The sequence below is a fragment of the Uloborus diversus genome, chromosome 9 (genome assembly GCF_026930045.1).
Source record: "Uloborus diversus isolate 005 chromosome 9, Udiv.v.3.1, whole genome shotgun sequence".
Classification (NCBI taxonomy): Eukaryota; Metazoa; Arthropoda; class Arachnida; order Araneae; family Uloboridae; genus Uloborus; species Uloborus diversus.
The window spans coordinates 66,111,949-66,133,286 of record NC_072739.1 but is presented as its reverse complement, the minus strand read 5'-3'; the positions used below and the strand labels follow the sequence as shown (position 1 = coordinate 66,133,286).

Sequence of the window (21,338 nt, the reverse complement as noted above, 5' to 3'; positions counted from 1 at the left end):
CAGTTAAGCAATACTTCTTAGCACATGTTGGAAAGAATTGCAGGAGCATGGTAGAGAGCTGATATTATATTTATTTCTGATGGAAATGATAAGAAATTATTGTGTAATGGTTGCATTCGCAAGAAATACCTATTTTCTTGACAATTTTTTTTTTTTATAATACAGCTTCTAACAGTTGAAATTCTGAAGCACTCAGATATTGTTTTAATCATAACTCTAGTGTACAAAAAAGTTTCCGACTTTTTTTGGTAAAATGAAAGCATACTTTTTTGTTCCTGTTTTACTTGTTGAATCGCAGTCGGAAAATGCATCAAAAGCTTGTAAAATTTTAGATGTTTTTTCCGTAAGTGCTCCTGAAGATAGATGCCATCCTAAAGCTCTTTTCCTTTCACAACACCAGTACATGAAATGGCAACCTCTGTCCTTCAACAAAGATTGCCAATAAGAATTCATTAGTTTCTGATCTATTAACTATTAGTTACTTTTTCCCCTATTTTGCACTGAATCATATGCAGGAAGATACACTGCTTGACAATTGCTAAGGAACAAGTGATTTATGCAAATTTGTACCTCGACTACCTGGCCAATGGAAATGAATTCAAGTTCAGATGGCGTGGTACACCAAGACTCGTTATCTCTATAAAAGACAGTGCATACACGCTCAGGATTCGTACGAAAATTCACGCTGTTTGGTTTTTAACAAAAATAGTGCTGAATGTTAAAAAAGGTTTTTCTCTGAAATTCTGTTTGGTTCTTCAAATACTTAAGAGTAAAATGTCAGCAAGACATCATTTGAGTATCTACGATCGTGAACGAGCGATTGGACGACTAGAAGCAGGTCAAAGTGTCACCACTGTGGCTGCTGCAATGGGTTCATCAAAGTGCCATCTCCTGATTAAAGAAGGCCGCTGAAGGTGGAAATGTTTTGCAAAAGCATGTCGGGGGTCGTGGTAGGAGCACCACACCTTCAGAGGATCGCTATGTAGCCCACGTGGCAAAAAGGAACAGAAATTTCACTCCTGGACAGATAGCTGCAAATCTAACAACCACTACCGGTACGCATGTTTCTGCAAGAACCATCTCACGGCGAGTAAATAATGTCGGTTTGTGTGCACGAAAGCCCCTACGTTGCATCCAAGTTTAACCACGCCATCGTCGAGTGAGATTACGCTTGTATAAGGAACATGTTGGCGGGATCGCCAAAATTGGTCTAGAGTGATGTTCTCTGACGAATCTCGTTTCAGTGTGACAAGTGATTCTGGTCACCAACTACTGTGGAGAGAGCGTGGAACACGTTATGCACAAAAATTTGTTTGCGAACGTAATCGGTACGGCCCAGACGTCATGGTGTGGGTAGGCATCAAGCACAATGGCAGAACACCGCTTCACATTTTTGAATAAGAAAGCGATAAGTCGCAAATGTATTTCAGAGATGTTATGCTGGACCATGTTCGTCTTTTTAGGGGGGCTGTAGATCCAGACTTTCTCTTTACGGACGACGATACACGGCCACACTGGAGCATTGAAGTGTCGGAAACACTACAAAGTGAAAACATTCTCTGTATGCAGTGGCATGCTTACTTTCCCGACTTAAATCCAATTAAACTTGCCTGGGAGGCTCCTTGCAGACGTGTTGCGCGAAGAACCGTCCCTCCCAGAACAGTACAAGAACTCAAATCTGCATTGAGAGAGGAGTAGGAAAAAATCCCCCAAGCACTCCTCAATGATTAATGGGGAGTATGGAAAACAGATGTAAATTGCGCTTTAGTGTCCCTGGTAATCATACATCATTTTAAGGTACTCATGTCTCCATCATTCTAACCTAGATCATTTTCTTATGGTTGTATGAAAATCATCTAAGTAGGATTATTTTTTTATTTTAAGTTTTTACTTCATTGATGCAGTAATATCTGTATTATTTTGTACTTATAATAAGGGCACATCCTCCCTACTAACTATATATTTCGTTCTGTTTCTCTAATCATTATATATTCTTAACTATTCCAAAAAACGTAATTGTTCCTTAGCAATTGTCAAGCAGTGTAGATTCTGTTGTGTGCTTCGTCTTGGACTCGGGCATTTCAGAGAAATTTATTACTTGACTCTCGGATTTAAAATAATATTCATTTTCGTTTTCAGAGTTACCAGACACCAGAAGCTGATTGGATGCAGGAACGGATATGTTACATATTACATACTCTGAAATGTACTTTTAAAGGTTCTTTTTATTTTCAGGAATGGATATGACACGTAACCACTGGTTTGGTACCTAGTGATTTTTTTATAAGAGAAGGAGACTTTCCTGAACTTCTGGTTTTTAAGTTATGAAAACGACAGTGAGAAGTACCGATTGTGTTTAAGGTCCACTCGTGTAGTTTGACTATTGGAGAGTGTAGTGTCCGGCACCCCAACAGAGACATTTTTCGACCCCTCTCTCCTGGTCGCACGATTACCTCAGCCTGGTGCTCGGGTGCGGAGGAGCGAAGAAGGGATGTTTCAGAGAGGTGACTGAGGTCTGAGAGAGAGCAGCGGTGTTGAGCGCTGGCTCTGACCTGTAGTTGATGTTTCATGTTGTGCGTTATGATTTATGCTGATTATTGTGTAGATATTGTACAGTAGATTAGAGAATAAATGTGTAAATAAAGGATCTTAAAATTAATCAGATGAGTTTATCAAATCTTCAACGAACCAAAGCGGAAAGGGGCAAGCTAAGCCCTGCACTCGCTACAGAGAGGAAATTTTATTATTTTTTATTTGGAGACCTGCAAAATCTTTGCTACATTTGAAAGTAGTGTTTGGGACATTATGGACCAGAGTCATTCCATCGATAACTTGAACTTTGGTCTTAAAACAGGGTGCTTCTTCTAGAGTTTTGCTGCAAGAAGTATCATTTTCAATTACATTCACGAAATAGGATCTCTTGCTTTGCTTCAGTGAACCATTCTGATGAACCTAACCTAGCATTGGGCTTATTGTGTGGGAATGATTTTTAGATTTACTTACATCACTTTTGAGCTAACGTTTCCCAGGTTAAATGTTTTTTTTGGTTTTCTTTTGCTGTTTTGCAGTTGCTATTGAAGGCATTACCATTGCAGGACTTCTCTAGATAAGAGACTATTTACATTTTCTTTAACGTTCCACTGAAATTTTGATGCTGCTTATGTGGCAATAGCCTCGCTCACTATGTTTCATAACTCAGGTGTATAGTCTGCAAAAGGGTTATCCTGATAGTTTATCCTTTCCGTAATTACTTCGTACTTGCAAACTTGCATGCTTTAATTTTTTAAAAAGTGCCATTGTGACCCATACTAAACAGCTATAATGCGTTAAAGGTTAAATAATTAAATAATTACTTAACTGGGACATTGTTTTGATAATATTACGAAATAAAACCGCCAAAACAGGAGAGCCACAAAATTTACTTTGGTTTATGTCGAGTCTTCAAGGTACATTCCGCAAACTTTTTTTTTTTTTTTTTTTGTGAATTACCTCAAATGCTTTTTGAGCTTGCTTTTATTTCACTTTTCAACGCTTTGATAATAATTAAGTAATATTAAACAAACTGGATAATGATATTCCAGATTTTATTGGTTCCCTAAACTGTTAAAAACTTTAGATAATTTGAAAAAAAAAAAAAAAAAATGCGTATTTTATTCAAAAGTTTTGCTTGTTTACGAAAAATAGAATTTTACTCAGAAATTAACAAAGATATGATCATAGTCATATTTAGCTTTTATGAAGCCCTTGTTCTGTTGCGTCGATTGCCACTTTTTTTAGTGTTTTATTTCAAATAATTCGCGAGTTATGAGTGTTTTAGCAAACGGCTCCCCCACTGCTTTCCCACCTTCCCCGGGGTTGTAGACCACCCAGAGGGGCGACGACATGTAGTTTCATAATCACTATAGTGCCTGTGACATTAATCAGAAATAATTTTGCGTCAGGTCTTCCTTGCATGCTCAAAACCCCCCTTCAGATCCTGAACTATACTGCAAATCATGTTCGAGCTTGCTACTGTCATTTTGTTTTTCAACGCGTTAACAGTACTTAAATAGTTTTAACAAACTGAATAATGATATTTAGGACTTTATTTGAAAGAAAATCAAACATTTTTGATTTGGAATTTTATTTTGGTCAAAAAAGTTTGTTTTGCGCATTTTATTCAAAAATTTTGCTTGTTTGCGAAAAATGGAATTTTACTCAGAAACCAACTAAGATAGGTCCATAATCATATATAGCTTTTATGAAGCCCTTGTTTTGTTGCGTTGATTGCCACCTTTTTCAGTATTTTATCTCAAATAGTTCGCGAGTTATGAGTGTTTTAGTAAACGGCTTCCCCCCTCCCCCGGGGCTGTCGACTACCCAGGGGGGGGGGCGACGACATGTGGTTTCATAATCACCATCGTGCCTGTAACAATAATCAGAAATAATATTGCGTCAGCCTTTCCATGCATGCTCAACCCCCTTCAGATCCCGGTCTAAAACAATTATCCAGAAAATAATACCTTGTTCTACCAATTTCTCATATTTTATTTTTACTCCACTCTCAAATCTTATCGTTCAGAAATGGAGGGACCATATACTTCATTCGAATGTAAGGGGACTGTGTATTCATTACGAGAAACTATTAACAGGTTACGTTACTATGACAATTTTAGATGGAAGATAATGGAATAATCGCCCAATATAGCCAAATTACAACAAATTAATCATAAAAATAATTACTATTTACAGAATGGGTAACAGTATCAGAACGATGCATTCAACGCGTACGTATAACACAGCTGCCGTTCTTTTCTTAATTTTTTTCTTATTTCATCCACCAGTGTTATGAAATATTATTTATCATGAGGGGGAATGACTTTACTTTGACAAGTACACTTTTTACTTACTAGAAATTATTTTTACGGCTCTGAAGTATTATGTATTTCCTTTGCTTGGCGAGTAGTTTTCTTGTCAAGCTCGGGCAAATAGCAGACGCATTAAAAACTAGTCTGGGATTTGAAAGCAACGATTTGGTGCATTTATGCTTTGGTTTAAAAAATAATATGCATGCGCATGTTATAATTTCGAAAAGTTTACAACAAGAAGTAAAAATCAATAGAATTAAAATCAATAAAAAGAACTAGGGTCTGATTACTGCACAGGCCAACTAGGCCTGGGACCCCATCATCCTAATGGGCCCCAAATTGCTTGAAGTATTATGCATTGCATTCAAAATATACAAAAATGTAAAATAATAATGAGAAAGTAATGACTTGTTAATAGAAAAAAAAAACTTCCTTAAAAAGAGAACTTATATTCATTCTGTCAGTTGTGAATTTACCATGTTAAAATTATGAGGGGCCTGAAGGGGATTCATAAATGCACATGATAAATGATTTACGTAGCTCTGTGAAAGACAAAGAGGCTCCCAAACAATGCATTTCGACGAGCCTCAAACTTGTAAATCAGCCACTGCATTCCGCTACCGAGTCTTCAGGGGGCCTCCAAATTATTGTGGGCCTAGGGCCTCAATTTTAGTTAGTCAAGCCTTGAAAAGCACATTTTAATCATTTTATGTGTAAGAATATGCTTATACTGTAGAAATGGAGCGTAAAAAAAAAAGCCCTTGAAACTGTTGCTTAAACGGAAAAATTTCGGAAATTAAGTTTTTCCGATTGCACAAAAAAAGTAAATAAATAAATAAATAAACTTTTGAATTTCAAAAATTCATTTGCAATTTGAAATTTTTAATTCAAATTATGTTTTTCGCAATCACGAGTTGCGACAGGACCCTACTCATTGGTTACTACCCCACTCGCTTGTTTTTAGAAACGGTTCCTGTCCCTCCTCTTGGGTGGTTAGGTATGCATAGACTTGTGTGTGTGCGTAGACCTGTGTGTATGTACGTTGGCGTGTTTGTATGTGTGTAACGGCGCGTGTGTGGATGTGTGTGTGGACGCCACCGACCAGGAGCAGCTGCTACCGAGAGGAGTCGCGCCTGCAGAGAACGGTGGGGTTGAAAAAGGAACCAAACATCAAGGACGGTCAAATGAAAACAATTAGAAATCGTGATTGCTCAAAAAAAAAAAAAAAATCCTGCACACAACATCCAGCATCCAGGGACTGTCATTCATTTGAATTTTGACGTCTTGAATTCAAATTATGTTTTCCGCATTCACGAATTGTGATAAAACCCTACTCGTCGGGTCTCTCGTTTCTACAATTGACTCTTAATCGCAATCATAATTGCGAAAAATATATTTTGAATTCAAGACGTCAAAATTTAAATGAATGACCAGGGACTGGATCCTCTTCATTGGTTAAAGAGGATTGTGTTGAGTCGAGAAGGCTGGACGTAAATAAAGTCGATTTTAGGGGACATGGATGACACGTCCCAGAAGGAGGGATATGCTCACGGAGATTCGTGTAACAGAGGAGTTAGCATTTTAAGCGTAGGAAAAATAAAATTAAAGGAACATCAACTATTGAAACAATAAATATGAAATATAATAGAACTTACACTTTGAAATGTCTGCCAGTGGAATATGGTATTTCTCATAAAGTTCTCTTCCTAATTCACATCGGTCATAAATTTTAGCATCAATCGAAAGTACTAGCAAAAGTATTGTGACCAACTCCTGAAATAAATGATAAAATTGTTAAAATAAAATGAATCAAAATATCTGTTTGTGTGTCCTCCTTGAGCACAATATATTTGAGGCGATCAGAATCAAAACCAGCTGAAACGACTTTTTAAAATTTGATACGAAAGACCAAAAAAAAAGCTGTTTTTCCGCGATTTTTTTTTTTTTTTTTTTTTTTTATCAGCAGTTTTCGACCTGATTGAGCTGGATGCTTTCCAGAGCCCTTTGTAGAAATAAGAACATCAACGAGTCAGGTCCTATCGGAATCCGTGGTTGCGAACAGGACCGGATTTGGAAGTGTGGAGGCCCCGGGGCAACGAAGGAGGGAGGCTCCTAATCAGGGTTTGAAAAGATCATCATATTTTCGAAAATATCCGATACTTTGATATATATCCGAATATTTTGATATTGTATATGTATATATCCGATATTTTCGATCAGCACCTCAATAGTAAATACATCCCGAAGTTACTGCTATTTATTTTTTATATTATCATTCTTATAATTAGGGGAGAAAAAACATAAAATTTTGCTGACCCGTGAAAATTATGATATTTTGCAAAAATTTTACTGTAGGGGCCCCTTTGTTGTGGAGGCCCCGGGCCTCGCCTGCCCTCCCCTAAATCCTGCCCTGGTTGCGAAAACCACAATTTGAATTCAAGTCATCAAAATTCAAATGACTGCCAGTGTTTGGTAGGTAAAGGTTGTGTGCTGGATGCTGGATGCTTTGTTTGTTTGTTGTTTGTTTTCTTTTCTGAGGACTTCCGTCTCGAAGACGGTAAATACATCTTTTGCATCCTCTGCATACTGGTTCTCTGATTTTTAGGTCGTTTTGTTTGTATTTTATTCGTTTTGAAATAATCCAACAAAATCCCTTCTTAAAAACTCCGTTACAGCGAACACTTTGGAGATCCCCAACTCAATTTACTTCGGAAAAACGACAACATTCGTAAAAATTTTGTTACAGCAAATATCAAAGGGATTTTGCTGGTCCCTTGCTCTTCCTTAAAATGGAATGCGACTGCGCAGTAGAAAAAAACTTTTTATTTTATAATGCTCAAGTTGAAGTAGTGGTACCCAAACCTTTTTTTCTTTTTTTCCAAGGGCCCAACCTCATATCACATTTTTTCTATATAACACATTGGACAGCAGGGAAAAGGAAGAGGACCGCGGTAGCCTGATCGATAAGGCATCGGACTTGTGACGGAAGGGCTCCGGGTTCGATCCTAGCCGGTTGTAGATCCACCGTCTTCATCAATGGTGACCGGAAGACGTTAAATATGCTCATGGTCAAAGTCGTCTAAATGAAACGATACCTCTCGGAGTGCAGGACCGGGGATTGCTCGATTTCTGATCTGGATCAAAAAATCAGAGCTGTCTTCAGGGTTCCATTGAACTAGTTTAACCACAAATAGTGAGGTAATACGGGGGACTCAGGAGTGAATAGGGAAAAGGAAGAAAAATTACAAATTAAGAATTCTTGCTATCTATGTGGTCACGGAATCTACTTAGTTATTTTATCAATGCGAAGTTTCCATCTGTTTTTTAGAAACCAATTTTTGACTGTTTGACTCGAAATTTGCAACAGTCTTTCTTGATACAGAACGAAGTTGGTCGATGATAGGTTCTTTTGGAAGGGTCCAGAACATATTTTACAGTTCTTAATATTAATCACAGTAACCGGCCAGATGGAACAGCTTCAAAGACTGATCTTAAGTTGGGCAAGACTTATCATCTGCCTTTGAAAGTGTTGTCAAGGGATGTTCTCACGTCAACCAATTATGCTCATATATATAATAGCAAATTCACTGATCGAGTAACGTTCTGTGACGTCACCAACAATGAAACTCGCGCCACAGCATGAGAATTTGTTAATATTTTTTGGCAATGTTTGATATGCAGGGAAATGCTTTATTTTAACAAAACTGGACTGGATCCGGTAACTATTGTTTTACTGTTAAAACTGTCATTTAAAGAGAATGAAGAAACGAAAAAGTGGTCAACAATAATAAAAGGGCTAAAATTTCAACTGTCAAAAAATATCACCTAACAGGCAATTGCTTCGTTCAAATGTTGAAGCAATTTTCACCCATCTTACCTTGACGGGCGATTTAATAGTCTTTTAAACAAAACACCGTTATTAAACACATAGTTGAAAAGGAAAAAAGAAAGTAAGAAAAGAAAAAAAAACGCGTGTTTTGAAATGGGGTGGTTTCCTTCAGTCAAAAGTACTACTTTTAGTCATCAAAATGGATAGAATGAGCAAAAAAAAAAAAAAAAAACATGGACCCAGGAAATACTTTCATTTTCCCCAACAGTTTTTTTTTTTTTTAATTAATTTTTTAAAATGTCCGATTTTTCAAACAAGGCGTGGTTTTGATGACGTCACAAATGATGAACTTTGTCGCATCTTTCTACTACGTTTCCACATTATGATAATCAAGCAGCGAATTAAAATTGCGCTCTACGCTTGCTATCAACCCTATCGCTGCCAATACACGTGAGTAAAGATGCGAATTAAACATTTTGGACCGTGAATGGCAACACTGAATGGCATTTCATCATTTGTGATGTCATCGGCAGAAGCGTTAAACGATGGAAGAGCACCGATTTAAGTAATTTTTTAAAAATATTAAACTTAAAGAAATTATTTAAAAAATGATCAGATTCCATGTTTTTAAGCATGCTCTTTCAGAAAAAAAAAATAGTTTTAAAATTTTGGAAACGACCCCATTGCATGGAACTGTTTTTTTCTGTGCGAAAAATGTTTTGAGCCTTCTGGTGCTAAGCAAACGACAGTCATTATGTAAATGTTATTTTTTCAAAAAAAAAAAAAAGTGTTGCAGGCAAGATTACATGGCATAGGTACCATGCAAAACTGAAGTCGGCTTTGAATCGCGAAAATTTTATAAGGCGGCGAAAAACACCCGATTTTCACCGTATTCCAGTCTTGCAGTAGCATTTACAGTGGAAGCCGGTTAATTGAACCATTGGTTAATTGAATCAACCGCTTTAATGAATCAAACTGTCAAAAACGGAACGAAATCCTTTTTTTTTTTTTTAAATTAGCCTTCATGGAATCAAAACTGATTAGAACAAACGTGATTCATGTATGCGGCGGCCACTGTATATAAAAAACATATATTTTAAATCTCCTTTTGTTTGTTTTCTTTCTTTTTTTCCTCTCTCTCTTAAAAAAATAAATTAAATTGTTGTATCACTAGCGCAACTCTTTAATCTTTTCAATTTGACTTGGACATGGGAGAAGCACCTAATAAGTGCGGAAGAGAACAAAATTCTATTCACTATTTAGAAAACTACGTGCGATGTCAAAACATCGATGTTTTAACAGGAAACATTCGTCACTTGCTCTCGTATATTATTTGTTATGCAAAAATAATAACACCCACATTTTTTAAACTTAAAATCCGGGTTTTACGGACTGCTTTTTAATACAATAATTGAATAGTTTCTGTGCGCAAAATCAAAAAATAAGTAAATGACTAAAATATAAGAAAAAATGCGTTCACTTACCAGTAACAAGGAGAGAGAGCTGCACCTCCACGGTTGCATTTTTCCTTTCTTACCTGCTTATTACCTAATGCCTACTGCACTAGTGTTCAGAAGTGGAACACATCTTGTTCCGCTAACCTACTTCATGGCCAAGGTCAAGGTTTTCGGAGTTGGCTGTTTTAGTCCATCGAGCCATCCGAAAATGACAGCTACAAACGAAAAACAAAAGTCTTATTATGTTCTGGAGTTAGGATATTACGCTATGTGACAGAAGCGGTGCATACCGGTTCTGAAGTTAGAGGGCCATAATAAGATAGGGGTGTTCTGTTAAGGGGGGGGGGGGCGCAGATTCCGCCATTGACATGTTTAGGGGGTTGTTTAAGGGTATTGTTTACGTTTTTTTTTGGAAAGGGGGTCTTTGCGATATTTAGGGGGGTGCGCCCTTACTCTTAGGGGGGGGGGGAAGACTCCTTTAATAAGAGATGGCGATTCTCGGGATGAATATTTTCTGCCCCCTGCCTCGTCCATCAATGAAGTTAGTTATAATACTGTAGTTCACAGTATAGATGAACATATAGGTCTTCTTCTAAAAATGCCAAAATCGAGCTAACAAGGTAAATCAAATTCATATTCATCATATTTACTACTAGAGGGCCGGCCTGACCTCGTTTGGGTTAAAAAAAAACTATTTATCTTAAATAAATATTATAAAGGTACTATTTAATTTGAAAATTTATAGTAAAAAATATTTTTTTTTCACTTTTACGAGGTTTGAAACAATTTGATTTAACTCATTTCCAGATCAAAACAGACCAACATATAATTCTAATCCTAATACAATTTTCCCGTATGTAACGTTGCACTACATATCGTATAATTGTTCGTTTGATGATGGTAATGCCATAAGAAATTTTCATTGGATATTGTAATCACTTAAATTGGAATATATATATATATATATATATATATATATATATATATATATATATATATATATATATATATATATATATATATATATATATATATATACGGAGACCATGGGGATGCAGACAGATATGCTGCTGGTGCTGTAAGAACAATACTCGAAATTATATTTTTCCATATTGAATTTCATTGGGGTTGAATTCCTTTGAACAGATTAGACAAATTAAATTTGCGCAATAAAATTATTCGGTTATCGCCTTTAATTTTAGAAGCATGAAGAGAACTCCAGAGAGGAGAACCCTATGAAAAAAATTCACCCAATTGCCCGTTTTTCTTGTTAAAAATACGGAGTCTTTCTGAAGGAGATATTCAGAGTTGTTTAAATATGAAATGGTCAGCTGTTATACCTCTAATAAAAGTTCCTGCAATGCCGGGGGAAAAAAAGTCACAAATTTTGCCTTTAATTTTAATTTCGCTTGACATTGAGCGACATAATATTTCTGATGACGCTCTCCTCGCAATATGTCATAAAAGAGATCTTTTTTAAATGTTTGCCATGTAGGAATAGGGTTTAAAAGGTGACATAAAAGTTAAAATAGTTGTAAACAGTTATCTGAGTTTAAGAGCGGAGTCAGAAAGTTACATGTATAAACTAAGGTTCGTTTCCAAGGTATATCGCCGTATATATGACCAAGTACTTTATATGCTGCTTGATAGGTTGGCTGGACCTTTAACTATTAATCGACGTTGTAAATAAGTAGGACCGCGAAAATATTCCAAATGAATTCTTATGTGACCGAATTCAGATAAGCTAATAGAATGAACATTGCATATTCTACTAAGAAGTGAGTCTTTGTCAAGCTCGGGATGCCTTTTAACCTGTTGTTCTCGTTTTCATCGGGAAACTTGCTTTTTTCATATGCCTCCATTATTATAATATATATATATATATATATATATATATATATATATATATATATATATATATATATATATATATATATATATATATATATATATATTGCAATTTCCTTTTGATAGGATATTTATGTGCTATATTAGTTTATTATATCGCTTTTAAATGCTGCTTAAATACGGTCATAATGAAGAATAGTTCTGCAAATAATTTTTATTTATTTTTTCCTCTTTGTCAAATTATTTCCTATCCACTGTTTTTTGTTCGTTGTTGTTTTAACTCTTAACTTTGCTAATACGGCAACTGTGTGCAATTGCTCTTTCAGTTAATAATTTTCTAAACTAAATGTACTTAATTGAATGCATGCAAAACTACAACTTTCAGAAACACGGATTATTATTATCTATCTACACTAGTTGAATTCAAAAACTAATTTTCCCGAAGCGAATCGCAGTTATATTTCATTTAATCAAATTTTGGTGCGTAAACATTATGTCACTCTAAACGATTTTCAATGTTCTAGGCTAATGAAATGCTACAAACCCGATATTCAGCAGCCTCAAATACAAGAAAAAGTTTTGGGGGTTCTTCTGCTGGCATCGTAATATTTTTATCTTTCACATTTGGCCATCCGTCAGTTTAAAGGAGAACCTGTAGCCATTCTGACGTTTCGAGTGCTCTGCAATCGGGGTTCATTTTCACGTTTATCAAACAATACGAAACAAACTGGTAGCGAAGAGAACTTATTAGTTTACAAAAATTAGTATAAAGACATATATGCATAATTTATAGCCTATGTTACTCAGTAAGAATGCACCTTTCACACAGTGAAGAAATTTTTCAAATAGGTGCAGTGGTTCCGGGGATTACCTCGAACATATAAACACAAAATTCCACTCTCTTTCTTTATAATATTAGTATAGATTTAAGATAGTTTTTTTAACCCCAACTAGGTGGGGCCGTGCCTCTAGTCCTACATACACATGCTCTCTCTCACACACACAAACACGCCTACTCACACACTTTCTTTAAAAAAGTTTATGGATGTTTCACTGTTTTTATTTTAGACAAGCAGTACCCGCACAGCGATGCTCGTGTTAAAAATGTAATGGAAGTCCGTTGAATAAAAAAAATTGACGCCCCCTCCCCCTCTGATGTGAAATGATCATTCTTCTTTGTATAAAATGCGTCCGCGCCTTTTCAAAAAAAAAAAAAAAAAAAAAAATTAAAGTTTCTTCGGAATAAAAAACTTTTCGTCAAATCATTAAATTACATTTACAGTTGCTTTAAAAGTCTATTTAGCGAGTGAAGCGATTTTTACTGCAATTTAAAATATTTCGCCAAATAAACAAAAAAAAAAAAAAAGACATCAAATAATATCTTTCAAGTGTAAAAATAATACCGCAACTCTATTGTTTATCGTCAAACTCGCCAATCAACCCCGCTATCATAATCCATCCATCTAACGAAAAAAAGAAAGAAAGAAAAAAAAAAAAAACAACAACCCGTGGAACATACAAAAATCGTCAGAAAAAAAGAAGAAAATGTCGTACATTTCACTCGGATAAAAACAAATCAAAAGTTTCTTTTCTTTCCAAACCAATCGCCAAAGCAATGAATTACATTTACGGTTGCTTTAAAACAATAATCCTAGACTGAACTGCTCAGCGCCTAACGCGCCAAGCGACCACGCTACCGGAACCAAGCCCTTTTGCAAGTGAAGCGTATATTTTTTCTTTGGCAATAATAAATGTTTCGCCAAACAAACAAAAAAGTATAAAATCACATTAACAGAAGTTTTAAAATCTTTATATATTAAGAGCTGCGTTGCCCGGCTTTGCCCTGTCTACCTTGAGAATAAAAATTGAGTCAAGTGACATATATTCAACAATCAGGCTTAAAGAAATAAAGAAAGAAAAAAAAAACACCATGCAAAACTACCCTTCCAAACAATGACGACAGATATTAAAATACTTTTAAGAAATTAAAATGTGAAAGGTGGATTTTAAAAGCGTAACCATGGAAACACGAAATAAAATAAGTTTAAGAAATTAAATGCAAAATAAGGGAAAGAAACAATGGATTCAAAAAGCGTAACTGTGGAAACGCGAAAATAAAATGGTTGACACCCTGAATCAAAATGACGTTTTTCGAATTTGATTTAAAAAAAGGTTGTAACTTTTTTTCCTTTGAAGATAGAAGGTAAGATTTTCGACAATAGATCTAGATATATCTGGAGTAAAAAATGTTTCTATTTCCAATGGTGTTAAAAAGAAAACTGTGGGACAATTCCTTCACTTTTTATTGATAGATTTAATGAAGAAAGTAGTGCCTAAATTTCAGCTAAGCGTAAAAAAGTTCAGGTAAAAACGCAAATTACTCCCGCCGTAATTAAGTTAGAGCATTGAAACAAATTGTTTAGAACGCAGAAAATTCTATCCTTTTCAACGATATATAATATTAAATATGTGCAAGTAGTTTTTCACTCCCATATTCGGAAATTTATGTGAAATTTGGGCCTAATTTGGAATACAAAAAGAACTATTTATCGGATTTTTTTCGAATTATAGCCTATGTCACTCAGTAAGAAAACACCTTTCATATAGTGAAGGAATTTTTCAAATAGGTGCAGTGGTTTCCGAGATTACCTCGAACATATAAACACACAAAAAGCCGCCCTCTCTCTCTTTATAATATTAGTATAGATAAAACTAATTGTAAGTGTGTGAATTGATTTTCTTTTTCGTTTTGCTGTGTTTGCAATACGGATATTTTAATATTTTGGCGAATCGTTTAAAATTTCAAAGACATTTTTATAGTTTTTTTCGTTAAAGGTGTGTACGAATTTTTTGTAAAGAAAAATGATAATTTTACATCAGGAGGAGGGGGAAGGGGGCAGATTTTTATTTGTTTAAGAACCTTCCTTTAAATTCCTTGCTCGGGCATCTCCGTGCGGGTAATAGCATATGTTTTTAAGAAAATCCTTTTAAACTATACTCACTTCAGTATTTTGAATAAAAAAATGAAAAATTTTTTTCATTTTCTTTTTCTGTGTTTAGTTTCGTGCATTGAAATATCACTTAAAAGGCTATCTGCCTGATTATTTATTACTAAAAAGTCTGCCGTCAAGGTATGACGGGTGAAAATTACTTCTCTTCTTCAACATTTTAGCGAAGCAACTGCCTGTTTGATGATATTTTGATAGTTGAAATTTTAACCCTCACTCCAGTCGACCTACTCTAAACTCCAGTAGATAGCGTTCATAGTTGACCCCTTTTTCGTTTCTTCATTCTCCTGAAATGACAGTCTTACCAGTAAAACAGTTAAGTTACCGGATCGAGTTCAGCCTTGTCACAATAAAAACCTTTCCCTGCGAGTTTCATTATTTAAACACGCGGGTTACTCGTTCATCGGCTATTATTTATATGACGATTAACGTGTTTTGATTAACTTGGTTTCGTTGTTGTCTGTTCGGGTGGACTATTGCCACTCAATTTTCACCCACTTCCTGTGATCGGATGTGTCCGCCCCAGATGGCACTTTTTTCTGGGCGGCAATTTCACTTTTGGTTGGTTGGTTGAGTTGGTTTTTATGGCGCAAGAGCCCTTGAGGGCTATACTGCGCCAAACGATATTTTATTATATGCTATTTATTTTTTTATTAAAGAATATAGTAAATAGAAGCATATTTTGAAGGAGAAAGCATAGAACTTCAAGTGTCAATATTAAAAAAGTGCAGCCGATAAAAACATTTAAACAATTTAAAGATAAAGACCAAATGGACGAAAAAATATCTTGAGAAACAAAGGAAGGACGAAATCACATAATGACCAGACAAACACTAAATTAAAAAGGAGAATCCAATCTCCTGGAGGAAGGAGTACAAATTTCGATGGGGTGGCTCTCCCAGCAACTCCTTCAAAGATGGGTTAAAATTATTAAAATATTTATAACGAATTAGATTAAAATTTGGGCAGTTGCATAAAATGTGCAACACTGTCTGATTTACATCACATGTAATGCATGTTGGAGCTGGTTCATGACATAAGAGATATTTGTGTGTGAATCTAGTATGTCCAATGCGAAGTCGAGCTAATAAGACTTGCTCTCTCCTGGTGATATTTAATAATCCGAAACCTCTAGTGGAGGGCTGGATCGAATGCAGTTTATTTTGGATTTCTGAATTCCAAGTCCCCTGCCAATACGTGTTGAGGCTTACAACGATGGCGTTTTTAATATCATTGAAAGGGACACTATTATCAATCAGGATACTTGCAGCTCTGGCAGCTGAATCGGCTGCTTCATTGCATGCAATGCCCACATGACCAGGGATCCAACAAAAAAGAACACGAAAATTATTTTGCATAAGGTTTTTGTATAAAAGATATGACTGGATGACTATAGGATGGCTATTATTATCGCAATGAGTGATGGCTTCCACTGAACTCTTTGAGTCAGTGAATATCACCCACTTTCTATGAACAGATTGGGCTATTGATTCTAGAGATGAAAATATTGCTTTTATTTCTGCAGTAAATACCGAGCAAGATGTGTTTAATTTTTCTGCCGTAACTTGATCATTAATTATTGTGGAAAAGCCGACGTGTTCGTTTGCTTTTGATCCGTCAGTGAAAATGTGTTTATATCCAGAATATTTGCTTTTGATCTCATGAAAGACTTGTTGATAAACTGTATTAGCGGTAGTTTGTTTTGGGAATTTTGAGAAATCATTGATTATAGAAGGTATGACTTCGCACCATGGTTCAATTAGTTTTATTGTGTTAACGGTTTTGAAATCTGATAGCTGCAGGTCTGAGAGTACCAGACGCATTCGGATCCCAAATGTTGGGGTCATCGAAGGCCGGTGTAGAAATAAAGCAACATTAGATGGATTAAAAATGTGGAGATGTAGTGGGTGATTGGTGCAGGGTTTTGTTTTAAAGTAAAAATTTAAAGAAAGTTTGAGGCGTCTATTGTTTAGAGATTGTTCGTGTGCAAGGATATAAAGACTGTTGATAGGCGAAGTTCGAAATGCTCCTGTGCAGATGCGCAGTGCCTGATTATGTATTGGATCCAGACTTTTCAGATAGGTTTTTGCAGCAGAGCCATAAATTTGACATCCATAATCAAGTTTTGAGCGTATCAGAGCCCTGTATATTCTTAACAGAGACTCTGTATTAGCACCCCAAGAAGTGTTCGCTAAGACTTTAAGGATATTTAATTTTAATGAACATTTCTTTTTTAAATCTTGTATATGCGGTATAAATTTTAGTTTATTATCAAATGTGAGACCAAGGAATTTTCCTTGATCTTTTACAGCTATTGGTTGATTATTGAGGAGAAGATTTGGATCAGGGTGAAGTCCTCTTTTACGGCAGAAGTGGATACAGAATGTTTTTTGAGCAGAGAAAGTGAAGCCATTTTCTTCCGCCCATTGGGTTACTTTATTGATTGCAATTTGAAGTTGTCTTTCAATGATACTCATGTTTGTTGATGAGAAAGAAATTTGAAAATCATCCACAAATATGGTACCTTTTACAGCGGGAGGCAATTGGTCAATTAAGCTATTGATTGCTATAATGAATAGAGTTACGCTTAGTACACTTCCCTGGGGTACTCCTTCTTCTTGAATGAAGGTATCCGATAGAACAGACTTGACGCGTACACGAAAAGAACGATGTTTCAGAAAATTGGAGAGAAAGATGGGTAAATTACCTCGCAACCCATACTCATGAAGGGTTTTGAGGATCCCATACCTCCAGGTACGGTCGTATGCTTTTTCAATATCGAAAAATACGCTGACAAGATGTTTTCGTTTGAGAAATGCTTCTCTTACTGATGTTTCGAGAAGCATTAGATTGTCTATTGTGCATCTGCCACGCCTAAACCCACTTTGATATGAGGATATGAGATGGTGTGACTCCAGAATGTGCATCAGTCTGGCGTTTACCATCCGTTCCATGACTTTACATAGGCAACTAGTGAGAGCTATAGGTCTATAGCTCTCAGGTTTATCAGATTGTTTATTTGGTTTAAGGATAGGGATAACTATTGCTTCACTCCAGGATTTTGGGAATCTATGTTCAGAATAAATTCTGTTAAAAAGCTGCAGAATATTTTCTAATGAAGACCTGCTTAGATTTTTTAACATGCTATTTTGAATTTGATCTGGACCTGGTGATGTGTTTTTTGATTTTTTTAAGGCAGTATTTAGTTCATGAAGGGTGAATTTTGTGTTGTATTGGTTAAAAATGTTGGAATTAAAATCTAGAACTTTTTGTTCTTTGCGTGATTTGATGGTTAAAAATTTTGAGCAATAGTTATTTGCACTGGAGACTTCTGTCAAATAAGTCCCCATGCAGTCAGCCACCTCTTTGTAATCGGATAAAATACGACCATTATTCTCCAGAATGGGTGCACAAGATGTATTGTAGTTGCCAACGATTTTTTTTATTTTACCCCATACAGTCTTGGATGGGGTGGACGTCGTGATTGTGCTGACGTAGGCCTGCCACGAGTCCCGCTGGCTCTTCCGTCGAATCCTTCGAGCTTCAGCACGAGCTCGTTTAAGTGCCACGAGATTTTGTGTGGTTGGATAACGACGAAACGTGTTCCATGCCTTTTTTTGTTTCTTATGAGCCTCCTGACAATCAAGGTTCCACCAAGGCTTAGGATACTTGATCCTGCCTTTAGTGGTTTTTGGTATAGCAGCGTTAGCTGCGTTTAAGATGATGTCGGTTACTCGCTTTACCGCTACATCGATATCAATATCAGTCACGTCTTCTGATTTAATTTCTGCCAACTGGGTAAATGCTGCCCAATCAGCTCGATCAATGCGAAGTCGAGCTTGCTGATGCTGCTGATGGCCGCAGCGTCCAGTAGAAGTTATCCTGATTGGAAAGTGGCCACTGGAGTAGAGTCCACCCTCCACCTGAAAATCCCAACGTGGCAGAAAAGAAGGTGAGCATATTACGAGATCGATGGCATGGTAAGATTGGGTAGAAAGATGAAAATAAGTATTTTCACCGTTATTAAGGATGCAGAGATCATTGTCTTCAATAAAATTTTCTATTGTTAAACCTCTACTGTTGAAGTCTGGACTCCCCCAGAGAGAATTATGGCCATTGAAATCCCCCAAGATGACAAATGGAGGAGGAAGTTGATCAACCAGTGTCTGCAACTCCACGCTTCTTAAGTCATAGGAAGGTGGGATATATACAGAACAAACTGTGAACAGCGAGTGAAGGTGAACGCGCGCAGCTACTGCTTGCAGGGATGTGTTGGTATTGAGCTGGCTAGATGCATAATCATTGTTGATTAGCAATGCCACTCCTCCACAACGACGGTCTCCTGACAAGCAGTCCTTGCGGTACATGTCAAAACCTTTCAACCTCGGTCTATCAGCAGGGGACAGAAATGTTTCTTGCAGACAAAATATGGCCGGTTGGTAATATTCGACAAGATCCTTGATGTCCATGACATTATGCGAGTAACTCTGACAATTCCAAGAAAGAATGCTCAGGGCCATAGAGAAAAGAGGAAGGAGAAACGGCCGAAAGAAGAGGGGGCAGCTCATGAAGGAGGATGGTCCGTCCATCCTTCATCGTCGGATGGCGGAAGGTCTTCGAATTCGACATCCTCGTCCTCCTCTTGGGGAGAAGGTTGTTGAAGTTTTTCAATTTGGGACTTTGTTAATTTTACTTTCTTGCTAGAAAGTAAAAAGTCCTCTTTTTTAAAATTATAAAATTTGGGGGGCCTCTGTTTAGAGACTACCCCAATTTTTGCGCGCGTTTGAATAATTTTCTTTTTTTCCACAGTTTTGTTTTGTTTTTGATCAGTTGGTTTTTTTAAAATTATTGTAGATGGGTAACTTGAACTCGGGATTTGTGTACTTAATATTTTAGTTTCGTTACTATTTTTTTGTGGAGGCTTAGGGGTATTGAGTTGTTTATTTTTTGATTTAGGAGAGTTAGTTGATTTAGTGCTGGTTATTGTATTAATAATTTGAGGATCTGTTTGTGTGCTGGTAGAATTGAATGCTTTTCTAACTGCTGCAGCATATGAAAGTCCGGCTGAAGGCGTACGAGACTGAACAATTTTTCTGGCATCTGGATATGATATGTTCTGAGTGGTTTTGATTACTTGTATTTCCTTTTCGGAGAGCCAGTTTGGACATTTTCTAGAGTAGGACGGGTGATCTCCTTTGCAGTTGACACATTTATATTCCTTTTTGCATTCATTGCTGTCGTGGCCGGGATCAGCGCACCTGGCACAAGTTTCTGCACTACGGCATGACAGTCTGGAATGCCCAAAGCGCTGGCACTTAAAGCACCGTAGCGGGTTAGGAATATATGGTCTAACAGGGCAGGAGAGATAACCAGCTTTGACACGTGAAGGGAGGATAGGCGTACTAAAAGTCAGAATAATATGTTTAGTATTCTGCATTTCGCCATTGCGTTTAATAGTGATCCTCTTCACTCCACTTACGTGTTGGTCTTTCATTTCTTCTAGAATTTCCTTCTCTGATGTAAATAGAAGGTCTGGCTCTGAAGTAACTCCCCGAGAAAAGTTTAGAGTTGAGTGAGCTGTAACTGTACATAGATATGAGCCTAGTTGTTTGATAGCTAGAATAGGTTGAACTTGTTTAGGATGTTTGATTTCAACTAATAGTTCGCCAGTGCGTAGCTTTTTTACTGATTGGAACTCGCCGATAAGATTTATTAATGCCTTGTTAATTAAGAATGGGGATACAGCGGTGAATGTTAGATTTTCGTTCCTTTTGATAATAAAGAATTTTGCAGATGTAAGCGATTCAGTCTGACGCTCCCCACAAGGGGGAGAAGTGTTCTTTGTGTTTATATCCATAAAAAAACCAGAGAACTAGGGGGAAAAGTGGGGTCTAGCCCCTGTGTAGCCCCCCTACACAGAGGTAAGGCTGCGTACGACAGGGTTCGCCTGCTATCCCTGAAGCCTCCCGTTTGAGGCACCGACTACCCCCGGTACCACGCAGCCATAGGCACGGTTGACACACCTTGGCTTAGGGGTTTTCGTCCGCATTTGGTAAGTGTGATGAGGGAAGGAAGGGAAAAAAATCCCCTCCCGCCGATATTCTGTTTGAGCAACTGGGGGTTCACTACTCCTCCCAAGAGCTCGCCCCGAACTCACCACACCGCAAGCCCCCCCACCACGACAAGGTAAACGGACACGGGGGGGAATTTCACTTTTGATACGAAAAAATTCAACGCTTTTTTCTCAATACAGAAATTATACTTTTAATCTATTACTGGAGGCAAAAGAGAAGAAAAAAAGACCTTTGAATTGAAAGGTTTTGGTACAACCAATTCTCAATTGTTCTGG

General features: G+C 36.8%; 1 protein-coding gene across 1 annotated transcript in view; it reads right to left on the bottom strand.

Moving 5' to 3' along the window:
* The window catches only part of LOC129230706 (lysozyme C, milk isozyme-like), a 28,929-nt gene extending 18,724 nt beyond the window's left edge, over positions 1-10,205 (bottom strand). Inside the window, exons 1-2 of the mRNA XM_054865125.1 lie at positions 10,161-10,205; positions 6,503-6,620 (exon numbers count right to left, since the gene is read on the bottom strand). Of these exons, the coding sequence (XP_054721100.1) occupies positions 6,503-6,620; positions 10,161-10,199 (157 nt within the window). The 5' untranslated portion in view covers positions 10,200-10,205. The remainder of the gene's footprint in view (positions 1-6,502; positions 6,621-10,160) is intronic.
* Positions 10,206-21,338: the final 11,133 nt, after the last annotated feature.